At 42.4% G+C, this 17,286-nt stretch overlaps 1 protein-coding gene across 2 annotated transcripts in view; it reads left to right on the forward strand.

Annotated features, from left to right (window-relative positions):
- Window positions 1-1,182: 1,182 nt before the first annotated feature.
- The window catches only part of LOC116949633 (katanin-interacting protein-like), a 33,747-nt gene continuing 17,643 nt past the window's right edge, over window positions 1,183-17,286 (forward strand). The window contains exons 1-13 of one of the 2 annotated variants that reach the window (XM_032967160.2): window positions 1,183-1,283; window positions 2,332-2,432; window positions 3,929-4,020; window positions 5,686-5,837; window positions 7,264-7,355; window positions 8,139-8,273; window positions 9,199-9,294; window positions 9,884-10,157; window positions 12,058-12,219; window positions 12,952-13,106; window positions 14,176-14,246; window positions 15,151-15,659; window positions 16,446-16,661. In XM_032967160.2, coding sequence (XP_032823051.1) covers window positions 1,211-1,283; window positions 2,332-2,432; window positions 3,929-4,020; window positions 5,686-5,837; window positions 7,264-7,355; window positions 8,139-8,273; window positions 9,199-9,294; window positions 9,884-10,157; window positions 12,058-12,219; window positions 12,952-13,106; window positions 14,176-14,246; window positions 15,151-15,659; window positions 16,446-16,661 — 2,128 coding nt within the window. In that variant the 5' untranslated portion in view covers window positions 1,183-1,210. The remainder of the gene's footprint in view (window positions 1,284-2,331; window positions 2,433-3,928; window positions 4,021-5,685; window positions 5,838-7,263; window positions 7,356-8,138; window positions 8,274-9,198; window positions 9,295-9,883; window positions 10,158-12,057; window positions 12,220-12,951; window positions 13,107-14,175; window positions 14,247-15,150; window positions 15,660-16,445; window positions 16,662-17,286) is intronic. The other variant, XM_032967161.2, reaches the window with a different exon arrangement.

The raw sequence follows: 17,286 nt of genomic DNA on the forward strand, positions 1-17,286 counted from the left end.
AAAATTTTAGACTGATCATTTATTTGTCAGTGGGCATACGTACAAAATCAGCAGGGGATCAAATACTTTTTTCCCTCAATGTACATCATGGGACCTCCTTTGCCAGTACCAAAATATGATAATAGGTTTTCACCTTTTTTCTTGCAACAAAGCAGGTGTTGAGATGTTAAAACACCAAACTAAAACCTTTTACAAGGAATCATGTCTGCATTAACCACAATACTTGTGGTCAGAAAGCTGTCTCTGGTGTGGACCAATCAATTTCAAAGACAATGCATATATTATAATAGTATGTTTTTTTGCTTGCGTTCTCACTACAAGTATTGTGGTTCATGCAGATATAATTCATTGTAAAAGGTTTCAGTTTGGTGTTTTAACATCTTAACACCTAAATTTAGATTTAAAGCTTTCCTGACTGCAGGAATTCATATTCTTGGTTCTTTCGGTAAAGCCACGTTGTTTCCCTTCTACGTGACTTTACCGAAATAACCAATAATATCATTAGACCTCCTTTGCCAGTACCAAAATGTAATAATAGGGGTTTTCCCCTTTTTTCTGGCAACAAAACTGAAACCTTTTTTTACAAGGATTTATGTCTGCATCAACCACAATACCTGCAGTAAAAATGCAAACAAAAACACACACTATGATAATATATGTGGCATTGTCCTTGAAACTGATTGGTCCACACCAAGGGACGGCTTTCTTTTGAGCCTCGACCCAATTGGTGCTCGACCAGATGACGCCAAAAGACGCGTTATGGCGTCATGTGGTCGAGCACCAATTGGGTCGAGGCTCAAAAGAAAGCCGTCCCTTGGTGTGGACCAATCAGTTTCAAGGACAATGCATCATATATTATCATAGTATGTTTTTTGTTTGCATTTTGACTGCAGGTATTGTGGTTAAAGCAGACATGAATCCTTGTAAAATAAAGGTTTCAGTTTTGTTGCCAGAAAAAAGGGGAAAACCCCCTATTATAACCAATAATATCTTAACACCTGTTTTATTGCCAGAAAAAAGGGGAAAACCTATTACCATATTTTGACACTGGCAAAGGAGGTTTTATGATGAAGGCTACACTTATAGTTGGCCAACGTGGAGTTTGTTTGTGACTCTTATACAAGCTGGAAATTCCAATAAAAGCCCACCCCCTTCCGGCCTGCCAATGTGAATTACAAATTACAATAGCTGTCGACGACCCCCACTGCGCATGCGCGGCGCTGTGCGTTGCCTAGCGACAGCTGTTGGGCGCCTCTGGGCTTCACAAATGAATTCAGACAAAGGTGCTTATCTCGCGTGAAATTAATAATGATTGCTTCTCAATGAGTTAAAGAACGTAACAGTTACATTGTTTAGCGTGCACTGGCCCTTGTGGTGTGTTCTTTTTGCGTGTGCGGGTATTCGTGTGATAACACGCATTGGTTAAAAGCCGAACTTTGGAATAGTGGTGATGCCACTAGGCCGCACTAGTGCAATGTCACAAAACATGATTTTAGATTTTATTCGTAATTATTTGAGAGACCAAGAGATGTAACGTCCTTGGTTGCAGTGGAGGCTGCTGCGTTGTTTATTAAGATAGGCTATTTTGTATGCCATTGTATAACTGTTATCTTTTTGATGGACTCATGCTCGTCGCGGGAATGTGGAATGTCCAGCGCTGGGTCGGGGCTTCTGTTTTAAATGCATGCGTCGCCCGATGCTACTGTCAGGATGCAAAATGTTTACGTGATATTGTAGGTTTAGAACATCACATTGACGGTAAGTTAAATAGTTGCAGTAAATTGACATAACTGCAACTCGCCATATGAATGTGGATCTTTCACCATTGGCTCAGGAATGCTCGTGGAAATGAGTGCGAATTTATTGTTCATATGAGCGGAGAGGCATGATAATGAAATGGGGGAGGCACACCAGCCTTTTGCTTAAAAAGTGAGACATTTCAACTGCTTTGTGGCATATGTCTGACCTTGGGTTGATTCTGTTGGGTTAGTTTGGAACTTTAACTTCTCATAACCTGAGCACCGTGTGTTTCCCATGTCTCCCCTGGCTTCTATGCCTATACATAAGCCGATTGCAGAAGTGCTGCCGTTTCAAACTCATGACTTCTACGATCTTCTTTCCGTAGTCAAAAGGTCTCACTTGTGTTAAATAAACGCGCTTGGTATAAGTACCGTGTTCATATTCTCAGCAGCCCTTCATGTATTCACTTTGACTTTTGACGACAGTATTCTACGTGGACTGAGAACAGTGGAGGCTAAGTATTAACAACGCCGGCTGCGGCCGACAGTGTTGTCATCCAAAATACATTGTGGTCTACTGCTGTTCGTGAAGGGCGACACGGAGTGCTGAGGTGCAGTGAGGAGGAGGATGAGGAGGACAATGATGAGGAGGAGGAGGAGGAAACGGCAGCCATCGCTCAACCGAGAGACGAGGTGCTCTTAGAGCCAGACCATGGCACTGTTTGGTGATAGACGACAACTACATTAATTGTCACCTCAAATGTGTTAACGCTTCTGAGTAAATATTCGTTGTGCAGGCTGGGGACATTCGGCTGATTAGAAAGGATGTCGATTTTCTTCTTCACTTTACAGTTTAGTTGTGCTATTGGCACATTGGACAATGTGTCCCATTTGGAACACTTGCAGGGTTAATGCGTTAGCCAATGTCCCGTGGCAAATGAGCGCAGGACAACTTGCTGAGTGATGTATCCACACTAATGGTGCTGCTCCATCCCGCACACCCTGCCATAGAGATAGTATCACATGGTAATCAATTTGAAATTTGTATAAAAAACATTCTCAGTGCCAGAGTTATTGCTAAAGTAAGTGAGGAATCAAATGTAATAAGATGGGGTTTGTTTTGCAGTCATTGTTAACTTGACTGGGACCATCAACTTGACAACCTGATTTAATCGTGGGTGGGTGTCTGAATTTTAACCCAGGACCTCAGCAGTACCGGCTCAGAGCAATGACCCCTGAGCCCACCTGTGTGCTCATCGTAAATGGTTTAAAGTTTTACTCTATCATGGCAAAGCTGGGGTTAGAAGGTTTACAACATTTCAGTGAAAAAGAGGATTTGGAGCACACAAGCGATTTGTGTGATGTGGCCCTGACTGTTATTTGAATGCATTTGGTGAAGTGCTCGTTTATTAATGTGAAATCTGATCAGGAACATTTATTGATTAGAAATTGTATTTTGTGATATTTTGTTTGCGTACGTTTAGGGCCTTTTATTGTTTAAATGTTGTAGTTGATTGTTTTGTTTTAATTCACGCATTTATTCCACAATTCTTTATCTTTGTGAAAATGCATTGTAATGTATTTTTTTTATTTAGTCACTAAATACAAATTGCAACTACTGTATAACATTCTTATTGATAATGTCATTTTTTTGTCTGAAAGATATGTATTGTCAAGCAGGGATTCTATTTAAATAGTAATTTTGTTGTGTAGTCTGGTGGCAACAGTACTGATTGACTTTGCAATTGGTAAGAGTAAGTTGTGCTTGTCAAATCTGATTAGCCTGCGCAATTACACATAATCAGTGTTATAAGCCTGTTTCACTCAGCCAGCTATTGCACCTGAAACGCATGAGGCTTTTAAACTGACAGCAAAGACACACATTCTATTCCCACCTTCCTGGGATTATAAGCCAGTTTCACATCTCTTCGAAACTAACCAAGTTAAGGGATGGAGAAATCGGAATATTTTCCCCAAATATCAGACAAAAAGGAAGATTCACCAGCATGTGTCTGGTCCTAAAAGGCGATGATCGTGCAAAGTAAATTATGTAGCTGTAGGCCTTATCACTACACGTTATTTCTTTTTTTAACACTGTAATGGCTGGAAATTGCACCTCAGAGTACGATCTATTTGAACATTAGCATGGCACTAAACTATGCAGAGTACGTGATGCGGTTCACATACAGGGTTACTGCGAATGGCGACTGGCCAGAGAAGACGGTGTTGATTTTTCCACAAGAAACGACGAGCTACTCATAGACTTGCAACAGCGGAACAGGTGATTATGTTTAAATACAATATAACATATTTACGTGTCGAATGTTTAGTGTAGCAATCTCTGTATGTTTAAATTCACGATTATAACATGTTTCTGCTTATTCTAAGTTAAGGAATATGCTACTAAATAATGCTTTTCTTTGACCCAATTTTATGGGGGAGGGGGGGTGGTTATGCTAATTTGGCTTTGTTGGAACGCTGACATGGTGGTTTGCGTGCTGCGCAATGAACATCATTACCTGAGTTCAATTACGGGCCATAGCTAGCATTCATGGCGAGTGATATTTGAACCGTTCGTGGGCCTCTCCCCACTAGCTCGCACTGACCAACGTGGTGAAGTATGGTTAAACAACGCCTGTGACCCACACAATTTGGGAATTCCTTCATTCAGCAGCGGTCTAACAAAAAAGGGCTCTAAATTCAGATTTACAAATCAAATTGACCAACATGAATCACATATTCTAGGTATTAATTTACAACATAATGGGAGATTTTTGGATTTGCATTTTCCTTTCATGAAAAAGATACGCATAGAATTGACTGATTGTATCCAGCTAGGTGGCAATGTAGCTTGAGCAATTAACCCACAGTTAGAAGTTTGCAAGTTAAATGACCACCACTTTGGAAAACTAACAGTCAGTGGTCATCTTATGGAGAGACTGGTCCCCGTTATAAAAATGTGGAAGTTCCACCACTCACGCAGGGCTGCTGACACTGATGGAAGTGAATGTCACTGTATTGCTCATTTAAGCAGTGAGACACTTTGGTATTGTGCATCTCTCGTAAAAAAATTAAGAGCAGATGTGAACAAGTCATTCACCAATCTAACTGATTGCTCAGATGGAAGGTGCTGTCTTGTACATTCTAATCAACTACAGAAAACCTTTGGGAGTTCAGCACAATTAAAATATGCAAATCGAGCTTGATCAAGATAGTGGGCACCTTTCTGACATTTACCCAAAAGACTTCACAGGGCTGAAATTGCCCATTTGAGCAGCTGGTCACATAAACAACACACGTTGTGTCGAATTACAGCTTGCCCAACATCTAACGTCGCACGCAAGCTGCCTCCGTTCATGCTGCGATGAGTTTATTTGTCTCGTCCCAGTGAGCACTTGTCACTTTTTCAAATTATTTTCTTGTAATTCGGCTCGACGGTATCAGCGAATATTCTGTCAATAATTGCTTGGGTAATCGCGTTTGCTGGGCTGTTGTTTTCAGCTCGATTAAGTTATGTTGAGTGGAATGGTATGTTGATTGATTTCATGTTAATCTTTAACACAGTGCATTGCCTGAGCTAATAGGCAGAACTACAGTGAAAAAGCCATACTTTCCCCGTGTCCATTCCTCAATAGTTCACCTTTTGCGCAGCCAAGGTGACTTTTTAAATCCTACATCAAGGCGTAACGTTTTTCCTGTGAGTTTATTAGGCATCAACACAGCATTATGTTGCCTTAAATGAGTACCTGGCACAGTGTATAAACATCAGCAATGTGGAGACAAAGGCAGCTGGACATAATGGAGATCACACCACCTCCTCGTGAACTAGGTCGGCCTTCGTTGGTGCTCGTAAACAGCACTTGCCCCAGTAAGCTATATGGGGTATCTTTGTGTGTGTGTGCGCGCGTGCGTGTGTATGTGTGTGCTGCGTTGAATTGCTGCCAAGGCTGCTGAGAAAGCTGCGAGTCAAGGACCCGCGACAAATTGAGTTGGAGAGGCTCGAGCAAGGGTTCTCCATTTACCTCAACGGGGCCAACGCGGACGGCAAACGGGTGACGCGGAAGGTCCAGCTCCCTCCCAGAAACGTCTGGACAGCAGGTACTATTGACAAATGTATACACTCAACGTATGCACGTACAGTTTAACGCATAGGCTTTCGCGTCCAATTGTAAATGTTGTGAGTGCTGAAGTAGTAACTAATTGGCACTTTTCTTAACGTGACAAACCTTACTAATTGGCTGTGACAAGTGGTGGTGGATTAACGACATATTTAAGTTGACACGTTTCTAACCCAAAAAAAAACTTATTATGGACATGCATGTACAACCTCGTTTGTATCAATCTACTGCTGGATGAGGGCCACAGCACGGCATACAGATCGCTGGCGTTAATTGATAATGCTTCACCACGCTTGTTATTGCAGATTGAAGGTGGAGAGCATAGACGTGGGAGCATATAATTACGTAGAAGTACTATACAATGATAGATTTGATGGACCATCCTCTGCTGTTGCAGTGTAGAACCGCAACACATTTTCCAAGAACTTCTGAGATATAATGAGATGGGTGCATATACTGGGTTATTTGGTCAAAGGCAAGTATTCAAAACACCTCTGTTTAACATGCGCCATTTGTTGAATCACGCCAGAGCGATTCTACGAATCGTCACAATTGGGATCACAATTTGTTGCAGTCAATTGTGTATTTTATCTCGTTTGTATCTTAATTCTGGCTCTATTTTACAATTTTGTAACTCCTTAAACATAGATAATAACATTGCCACAAATTAGTAAATAATTTGCGTGCAATTATATTGCCAGCGTAAGAATCACTGCTGCAACTGATCATTGCACGGATATTGAGTATCTATTATAAAAGCTCAGCATTCTGTTTGTTCGTCAACTAAATTAAATAGCCTTTCAGAAGGCCTGAATCAAAAATATATAGAAAGTGGACCCCCCCCCCCAGATGTGGGGGTGAAACGTTGATCCAACAGGTTTACAACAATCGTTGACCCCCCCCCCAAAAAACATTCACTCCCCACCCCACCCCCCACTACACACTCTACATACAATAGAGTCAGTAGTATCTGCACACAAGGGGTGGCGGGGAGGGAGAAGAGGATATCGGTGGGGACGAGGCGCGAAGCGACGAGAAGCATTCCGCAGGAGCTAGAATAATGCGGCCATAGGCCGCCGAAATTCAAGTAGTAGAAAAGGGAGGCAGTGGTTAGCGCAATTGATACCCGGCCATGACGAGTGATATCTGAACCGGTTCTTGTCAAACCCGCTTACCCTTTCACCAGCCCACACTGACCAGCATGGTGAAGTATGATCATACAACCACCACGACCAACACGGCGTGGGGAGGGCCTTCATCCAGCAGGTGATTGACGAAGGCGCTCAGAGTGTGTGTGGTTTTGTTAGTTCACACGGGGCCTTCGTTGTGAAAGCAAATGGCGCTGGAAAGCCAGATGCTGTCGCTGGCCTCCCTGTTGAACGGCGATCCAATTTACTTACGAACAGGTCCCTCAAGGCAGGACGGTGACGTGACGGAGGGGAAGACGGGCAGGTCTCGCACTGCTCCCGGCAAATGTCAACGCAAAGGATGGCAGCAGGTTAAACGCACAGTGTGGCATGAGCCGAGGGTTCCACCTGGGTGTAATTGATGAGGCTTGAAGAGGCATTCCAGCTTCTCTTGTTGGCAAATGATCCTTGTAGGTTGTGTGCGTGCCCGCGTGTGTGTGGGTGTACGTGTCCGTGTGTGAGCGGGGAGGTATGCTTGTGTATCAGGGGGCGGTGGTGCAGTGGTTAGTTAATGCATTGTAACACCAACTTCAATTTATGGCCAAGGATAATATCAGTGGGGAGTTATTACAGAATTGGTGCCAGGTGTCCTCTAGGATGACTCAGCCATAAATAGATGGTGTGGTGTGTGAACATCAGCACTGGTGAGGCAAAGGCGATTGGGTGTGGTGCTAACCATGCCACCCTTCACACATGCCATTCTCACCTTAATAGATGCTCACGAACAACACTCGCCCCAACAGTCTGCTAAAGTCTATACAGGGGATCTGTCTTTTTTTGTGCAGGGAGGATTGTGGTGCAATGTTTTGCATACTCTCTTTGTTCTCAGTGACTTGCCTTCGATGCCAAATCATGGAAAACGTCAGTGGCACATGGTATTTACGCCTGTTCGGGCCTCTTCTAGATCATCTCGGCCTTAAGTGATTACGTCTTTGGTGTATTAACATCAGTGCCGAGGAGATAAAGATAAAGGTGGCCAGGCGTGGTGCTGGTCACACTCCTACCACATGTGCCATTCAGATCTTAATTGGTGCTTGCCTATTCCGTAGGCTATACGGCTAAGTGGGAGATCATTGTGTGCGTGGTGTGAACAGAGTTCCGTTCAACTCAAGACGGATGGGGGACAATGGGTGAGAGTGGCTGGTCCAGTAGAATACTCGGAGGACTTTGACCTGGATGCTGACACTACACTGGATGCAGAGGAAGCGGCTGTCAAAGATAGCCGAGATGTAAGCTAACTACCACATGCAAGAGGCAGTTAAATACGAGTGCTGAAACAGTACTCAAAGGCATTCTAACCTAATCACATGCTGCTTTCAATGCACCGTTCCTCATGGTTTTCGAATAATGTATCAGAGATTTCAATAATTTTTTATTGAATTGTGGTGAATGTTACGTCTGCTATTGGCGACAAGGGTCAGGTGTAACCAGTATATATATAACTTCTCTGAATAAAAAAATGTTGATTATTACACAAGTGATTTGATGCATGCATCTTCAGCTTATTAATCTGCATTGATAACTCAATGCGCCATTACACCCCGAGAACTAATGCACCTCCGATTAGCACAGTTGCCTACGTATGGTGCAAAATATGTTCGACATACATAGATACAACTAACCACGTGAAATTACGTTGATTCCTATTTTCATTACTGTAACAACGACGAGCCTGTTCTTAAGTTTCGATCTTCATTCCATGGACAATTTTTGCTACCGACTGAATGCATAAAATTAATCACAGCCCAAAAACGGGCTGATTCAATTCAACACGAGACTGTCCATTACTACATTAAATAAATGACTCTCGTTGATCACTTTTGCAATTGTTAATTTTAACTATAATTTATTTGAAAAGTTAATATGGATTTCTGTTTAAGTTCGCAACATAATCGAGTGACATCAGAATATGTTTGAATCAACATCAATTTTGCTACATAACAAAATACCCAATGGAAACATTAAATAACTCTCGTTGATGCGTACCTAGGCTGGGAATACTGGGTTGTGCAACACGAATTTGAAATGTATTAATATTTGAAAACATTTAATGTAATTAAGCTTCCAGCTCATGTCAGACAGCCTTGGAGAGCGTCTGCATTATGCTGAGGACTTTTAGCTGTTTGCTCATTAAAATATTGCGGTCTCTTCCAGAACGAGACGGAGTCAGATGCCTCAGGAGAAAAACACAATGGGGCGAGGAAATGCGAGCCACAAAATAAGCTCCTGCTTACTCTGACGGACGTCAAGGTATTTGCCATACAGAACAAAATTCTACACAAGCAAAATATATCAACTATAAGTTAAAATACATGCTTATAATCACACTACAGCTTTTCATGAAGCCTTTATACAGTGAATCTAGCTGAGTGACACGATTCCTATACAGCTCAACTGACCGTCTTTCACACTAGCATACCTCTTGTAGACACATTGACAATAAGGTTGTATGAGAGATCTTACCTGGTAAAATAAAAAAAAAACATTTGTTTGGTAAAATAAATATAGTTTTAGTTGTATATGTTTCTTTATTATGTGTTTATGGGTAGTGGTGGCACAGTGCTTAATTAACTGTGGGAATTAAGTACTGTGCTGGTAAATTAAGTTTGATTCCTTGCCAAGCACAACTCAAGCAGTGGCTGAACTTGGCCTTGTCCTCGACTTTTGGTCGAGTCAAACGCAAAAAAAATACCTGCATTGGCAGTGTAGGCAAAATCAACATCGGGAAGACGAAAGCAGGCCAGGCATGCTTAACCCTGGCCATGCGATCCTCTCGCGTGCCGTGGCAACCATCCCAGTGGAAGTGCGAGGCTAAGTCACGGTGCGGAATGCTCTGCAGGCTCTGCGCAAAAGTTTGAAATTCAGCCTGAGCACAAGCATCTCCAGCAACAAACCCAAGGAGGGAGTCACTGCCATGGACTCGGACAAGAATTCTTCAGAGGACTCCATAGAGGAAGACCTCGACGGTGGCAGCTCAACGGGGAGTCCCGGGGAGCCGCAGGCTGCGACGGCGCTTGGCCGGCCCTCTCATCACAAGGGCACAGCGGACAAACCGTCGGCGGCAGCTGGCGTTGGCTCTGGGGAGCTCATTGTGCTGGAGTTTGCGCCAGCTGGTGTGTGTGCGCGCACACTGACAGTGTTGAACGGTCGAGTTTGAACGCGCTGTCATTTTGTTTTTGTTGTTATTTTCAACTAAGACAACATAACATGGGGCATTGCTTTAATTTAGATATGTTTTATTAGCGTGGTTGTTTTTACTTTGTTCATTTAAGCAAAGATTGTTGCTTGGCTCATTAATTTGGTTCTGATAATAGACTGTTGATTGTCTGCGCTTCAGGCAGCTGCATGCATGATTCGTCATGCAGGTAAAAGTCAAAGTTATTTTTCTGAGCGTGGAGCGGTTGCTCATACGATCTTATTTTCAGTCGTCTGGCCAGGAGTGGAAATTTCTCAATTTCTCGTAGGGATGAATCGGTCCAAAGAATAAACCACTGTTGACTTCCCACAGAGTGGGAACACATTTTATAGACCCTGGAACGCTGACCTCCCACTTAGATATTATTGTGAGTCTCACTTGGATATGATAGTAAGATTCACAATCTAACAACTGTGCCATCTAATCATCTATTTATACGTACATTTGTGCGGAGTAATTATGTGCGTTTGTGCCTTTACAATTAAGACACCATCTCACATGTAGCAACCTGCCTGGACCCTTGTACCGTCTTCCCACCCTCATTTATCCTCCTATCCTCTGTGGACAGAAAGATTTGTTAATGTTTATTGCCCACATAAATTATTAATTTATTCAAGATTCTGTCTTAACTGATATTGTTCGTCAAGAGCCATCTCTATTGCGATACTCAGGTTTTCAGTGGTGAATTATAACACAGGGGCCGTTTTAAGTATGCTGATATGTTCAGGATTTTACTTTGCTAATTCTTATCTGGATTAAGCATAAAATACCAAGCAGGTGTGATCCATATACAAAGTACATTCTTTAAAAGGAAGATGCAACCAAAAATACGAGGTTTTCTTGCAGAAAGTTATCTTGGTTGTATGTCCTGGGATGGTTGAAATATATTTTCAGGTTGTTCACGAGAAAAACGTATGTATACCTTTTTTCCCCCGTGGTGCAAATGATCTACTGTTGTACATTGTCTTGAGGAGTGGTTCCACTGAGATAATAATCATTAATAATAATTTAAATTTCTAAAGCGCCCTTACACAATCGTTCTCAGTTAATCCAAATTGCTATTGTAAACTGTAAATTGTATTAAAGATAACTTTCAAGCTACAGTCACCTCCATTGTAGATTTCTAGTGACATCACTGGAACATCATTGTTCATTTTAAATGTTGTAAATGCAGTGACATCACTAGATTACTATGGAGGGCCTCGATGGGATTTCAAAGTCTTTTTGCTCAATTAATAAGTCTTCAAACTCGTGTTAGACAGCCTAGATATGGATCTACAAGATAAGAGCTATATTCCTGGTTCTTTCGGTAAAGTCACATAGAAGGGAAACAAAATAAAATATAAAACAATAAAATTCTCACGACGTTTCGATGTTGGCGCGGAGTGGTCCAACCGTCCGTGCGGGTAAAACCACAGCAAGAATTTCAAATTTTCTTGCTATGGTTTTCACACCTGATGATGATTGCTTGTGTTGCAGTCGAAACGTCGTGAGAATTGTATTATTTTATTGTTTCCCTTCTACGTGACTTTACCGAAAGAACCAAGAATATGAATCCCTGCAGTCACGAAAGCTTTAATTCAAAAAGATAAGAGCTATTTTAAGTGTTTGAGTCGTTGCATCTTCCTTTAAAAAAGAACAAGAAACCGCACAATCATGATCGGCGCATTCTCAGCTACGTTCTGAAACCGATCCGGCCTGCTTTCTCTCCAATAAACAACGTGCTCGTAGCGGCAGAATAATAAAGCACTTTAATTATGCATCCTCCTTTTTGGCCACGTTTGGTTGGGTTACGGCCTTATTGAAATTCCTTTCAGGGGCTCGGAGGGAACGGCTGCTCTCTGCCAAGAGGAAAGCCGACGCTGACTCCGTGGTGCCCACCAAGGCGATGTTGGCGCGGAGTGGTCCAACCGTCCGTGCGGGTACTGTCATCCCGGCCTCCGTGGCCCAAGACGGGCGGAACGTCGTCCTTCAGAGCGGTAGTGCAGCATCTCTGCTTACAGTGCTGGGATGTGTGTGGTGGAGGGGGGGGGAGAGGAGAGAAAGGCATCCCTTGTTCTCTGTGTGCGCGCGCACTTACACAATGCGGCTACACAAAAGGGTTTTACCTTTCCGAATGAAAACTCGCTCTTGGTTAGGCCAGGAGATGGCTAACGCCACCGCTGGCAGTGGTGGCGTTTGATAAGGTACTTGTTTACCTTATGCGATGTTCAGTAAAAGTGGTTATGAGGTTTTTGTTCTCTGTTTTCACGACACGGAGAGCAAGTGGTAGATAATATAACACCTGTATGTATGTTGAACTTCATTCGCACCGTACGTAGCCAACCGTGCTAATCAGAGCTGCGAGTGTTAATCGGACGTACGGGGTTTTGCCACCTGTTGTCACAACACTTGTTATGACACCCACATCATTGTATCTAAGTGGGACAGGCTTGCTTCTTTGAGTCTGATGGTTTTATTTCTTCAGGCCTCTCAATTGTAGATTGGGCATTGTGTAGCACCTTGTGTGCTTAAGAGGCTGCCCGTTTAAAAGCAATTAAAGTATGAATTTGGCTTTAAAAAGACACTTAGAAATGCATTTCGTTAGCTCATATACATATATAATTGCATGTAATTAAAATAAAACACTCAGGCATCGTGAGACAGCTTTAAATAAGCACACTGGATGTAAACAAATGACAGTGGTGGTGTTTTTTGTTTGTTTGTTCCAGGTTCATCAAAGGGAGTGGAGCAGCCCCTTTCAGCAAGCAGGCGTGGGGTCTCCCAGGAGGCGGACCCCACCAGCAGGGCCCAGGCTGTGGTTCAAGCTGTGCGGACAGAAAACCAATCTCTCATGACCTCTACTCCCACAGAAAAATCTGTGCAGGTGCCCTTGGCTGGCTATTGTTGTTGTTTCCTTTGGCGGTGGTGTTGTAGAAGCAACCAGAATAGATTATTATGGCATTTGAATTCGGATGTATGTGGAGGTAGGATAGGGCGAAACGGTTTGGAATTTGGGAACAGTCCATGGCAAGAAAGTGTAGGGGACTGTATGCGCAGAACTTGAAGGATGTGTGTTGTACTTTATAAACAACTTCAGCATCTAATAAAAAGAAAGAAGCGGTAGAATGGTGTGATGGCATCAACTTGGTAGAACATTCGACTTTTCATAAGAAGATAACCATTTTCAATTCCATTTGGTAATCAACGCTGCCCTTCCATCTGTTTGAAGTCGATAAAATAAGTACCACTTTGCGGCACGCTGACAGTTGTGCTATGGAGAAAACTAATCTCTGCCCCAATATTCTTTTGAGTATGGATACACTTAGATTTTTGACGTTTTTGTGCTTAAGAGCGTCATTACACATTTCATTGCCATATTACACATTAGCATAGTTTTATACTTTAATTATGAACTGTACGATGATAATGCAAAGGTATGTGCATAGCGAAATTGAGCTCCCTAGGCACAAGAAAGCCTGGAGCAGTTACCCACCAACTAAACACAAATACCAGAGGCACAGATCTGTTAATGATTGGAGGCGGCTGGGAAGGGTTTCGAGTAATACTCAAAAGACTACGTGCTTATTCACAGAGGGGAGGCACACTGCCAAAAAGTGTAATCTGGGGAGGCCTCTTATAGTGATGCAAGAGACAATGTTCAACCCTTGCTAAGGTTGCTTGAAAGGTATTTGGCTTAAGTGAGCACAGAAGCTGAAGAATAAACTACGTATATTTTGTATTCATACACTGCCATTTCTGCTGCGCTTTGTCACATTAAGTTATGTTATTATTTGCGTGGTATTTTAAATGCATCGTCGGCGTGTTGCCTTGAGTTTAGTGTCCTACTTCATTGACGTTTAAAATGTAGGAACGTTGTATGCTTAACAGGCCACTCAGTAAGTCATGCGTAACGTTTGTAGGCTGTGATTTTTTTTGTTCAATGTTTTTTTTAGGCTAATAATTCACCCTCTGAAAACGACAGTGTCAGTAAGGCCGTGGAAAAAATTCAGCAAATGGATCTATGGTAAGGCCAGAGAGACTATTTCACAGTGGTTATTTCATTATAACTATTAAAAAGAATGACAATGATGTAATAACAATGACGAATACCTTTTTTCCACAAATCGGAAAACAGTGATCTATAGTGACAACTGCATTTTACTTCCTACACTTAGAAATATGTTGTAAATGTGATGTTTTAATAACTCTAGCACATGCCTGTATAAACTGTATGATCTGATTTTAATAATGGTGTTCAATTACCTTGACCAAATAATATTACTATGACATACTAAAGTAGCACTCGGCTAATATGTTTTCCCCCCAAAGTGCCATTTTAATGTCCTGTCATACACCATTATGTAGGATTGGTCTAAGGGATAATAATGGAGTTGTATTAAATCATTGTAATTAGTATTTGGCTTTAATAAGTGGGAATGTATAAGTTTCATATGCTTAACGCGTAAAAATGTTTGGCTGTACTTTAGATGAATGATAGACCATTACCAAAAGAGACTCATCGCAGAATAATATTGCGTTGCATTCGTATCTGTACTGCATCATGAACACTGCGACCTGAATAAAATATCTGCCCATGGCTAACCACAGTGGGGAGTAACATCTGAACAAATCCTGCCTCTTCTCCTTTCACGAACCAGCACTGACCAGGCTAGTGAAGTATGGCCAAACAACCCCATTACTGACACAGGCTTTCATCTAGCAGTGGCTTGAAGAGAGCTGTAAATTATTTTATTATTATGAGTTCTGGCATACCTTCACCTTTAATTACTCATATTAGCTACTGGCAACATTCTTTCCATTCACTTCATATTCATGTTTCAATCAAGCAATACTACACATTGTGTAGTATGAATGGCATTTTATTCTGATTTGTTTGTTGTGTCCCCTGTGCCGCGCTTGATACCCAGGCAGCAGAAAAAGCTGCTGAAAGCCCTTGGCAAGCTTGAGCTCTCAGCCTCAGCACCATCAAACGATGTCAGAACCCCGGTGAGCGATGCCAGCGGTTCGGCGAGCCCGCACATGTCGGCCTTACAAGTGGACCCGGAGCGCCCGGGAGCGTCCAAGGCACATGGAGAAAGTAGCGGCACTGGAACCACTGGGCAAGGAGCACGAGAAAAAACTTGCGGCGCAAGCCAAAATTCTCAGCAGCGGTCGAGAAAAGCCTCCATCTCGGATGAGGAGATGTCCATGAAAGATCAGTTGGAGAAGGCCACCGGGAGGAGGATTGCTAGTTCTGAGGAACCCCAACAAGTGCCCGCCTGGCTGGAGGGAGCGGACAGACGGGAGAGAACGAAGAAAAAGAAGATGTTGTCAAAGAGCAAATGGAAGCCACCCTGGCTGGAAGGCGACGTTGACTTACGCGGAGGTTCCAGCGACGAGAATCGGAACAAGGCTACAGCCTCCACGTCGCGTGTAGGTACGTGAAGGCAACGCTATTTTGAAAGCATTGTATGTCATTTAAAATTTAAACCGGGCGATGTTTTGATATGCTCATAAAAGTATTGATTATACACAAATAGATTGGTCATGCCACTGAAAATAATATTTTATTCAAGGGTAACATATTTACAAATGAATGCATGTGAAAGTAATGGTTTACCTCCCTAATGAAAATCATAGAGTATGAGTTTTTTGTATACTAGTGTTATGATTCAGGCTCGTGTTAAATTTGCAAATCTTTTCTCTTTACGGTGTTGCTGCATGTAGAGTCAATAGTGGTATGAAATTTGAAATCTCCATTTATATAAATTAATTAGAATTGATGAAGAGATTAACCAGATGATAATGAATTCCAAGTGCATTAAAACATTCCAACTAAGATTTAAAGCATGTATGCATGAGCTTTGTCCGTCTTTCTGTCTCATAGGTTGGAGTGGGCACTATAACTGTTATAAACATGAACAAAAATGAACTAAAATGTAGTCAACAGTTGTGTTGCGATTAGGTAATTACTCTATTTGAAAACCAGCCAAATTGATCTTAGGGTTGCAGAGGTGGCTGGTTGGCTCAGGCATAAACCAGTGCAAAACATTACTATTTGCAAATATGCTAAAATAATTGTGCCCTGGCATCTACCCATTGGCTTCCAGAATGAAAATTAAATAATTCCAAAACACAATCGCCAGCTTCGACACCATTGGATAATCCATGCGTATGCATGATTTTGCCTAAGTTGTTTTTAAAAATTACACTTTTCTTCTAGGAGAGGCAGTGCGATCTGCTCGGTCGATCCACAGCTCCAGCAGCAGCGGGGAGGAGCGCGGCACCCGGGATGCTCTTTGCGGGGATGAGTGCAGCAGGGGAGATATCGACTTGGTCTCATTCCTGGACGCAGGGCCCCGGAGGGCAAACAGGCCCTTGAGTGGACGTCGGAGCGCGCTGCAAACGACCAAGTGCACCGAGGCGCCCATGTTCTCAGGTGTGGTTGTAGCAGGACTGCACTTGCGTGCAAAAATGCTTGCTCGCGTGAACGTGTTTTATTAGGGAATGTGCTCTTTAGATGAGTAAAAAATCCGAGCGTCTGCAACCTTTTTTGAGCGTGGGCTACATTAGGAATGTCCTAGTTCCCCATGGACAGTCACGTTCGCGATCATTGATGTCGTTGTGGTAGCCTGTTCGCGGCAAACGATCTCGCACATCACTAAAGAGCTATGATGGAGCACCTTCCTGTGACTAATGCATTTTTTTTAAATCATTGTTGAAGCATCGTATCTCAGGTATGTATGTCCAAGAATATTTTTTTGGGTTGCATTTTTAATGTGTAGTTTACGAGAAAACATTCTGTCAACAAAGCAACAAGAATGCAGGATAAACAGTAATAAAACAAGGTACAGATGCAGAATAAAAATACAAGCACAGCATACATTTACGAATTTAATGTAACTTGTCATCCATTTTTTAGCCAGTTTAAAAATTCTAAAAAATGACTAATGCCATATAATGTGTTTCGTGGACTGCTCCAGTACTGGGGAATTGTGGACAATGTAAAATAAGTAAATATATGTCAGGGGTACCTTTGATCGCATTCAATTACGTACAGGCCT

The sequence above is a fragment of the Petromyzon marinus genome, chromosome 37 (assembly GCF_048934315.1).
Source record: "Petromyzon marinus isolate PM22_M1 ecotype Great Lakes invasive population chromosome 37, UKy_Petmar_22M1.pri1.0, whole genome shotgun sequence".
NCBI lineage: Eukaryota > Metazoa > Chordata > Hyperoartia > Petromyzontiformes > Petromyzontidae > Petromyzon > Petromyzon marinus.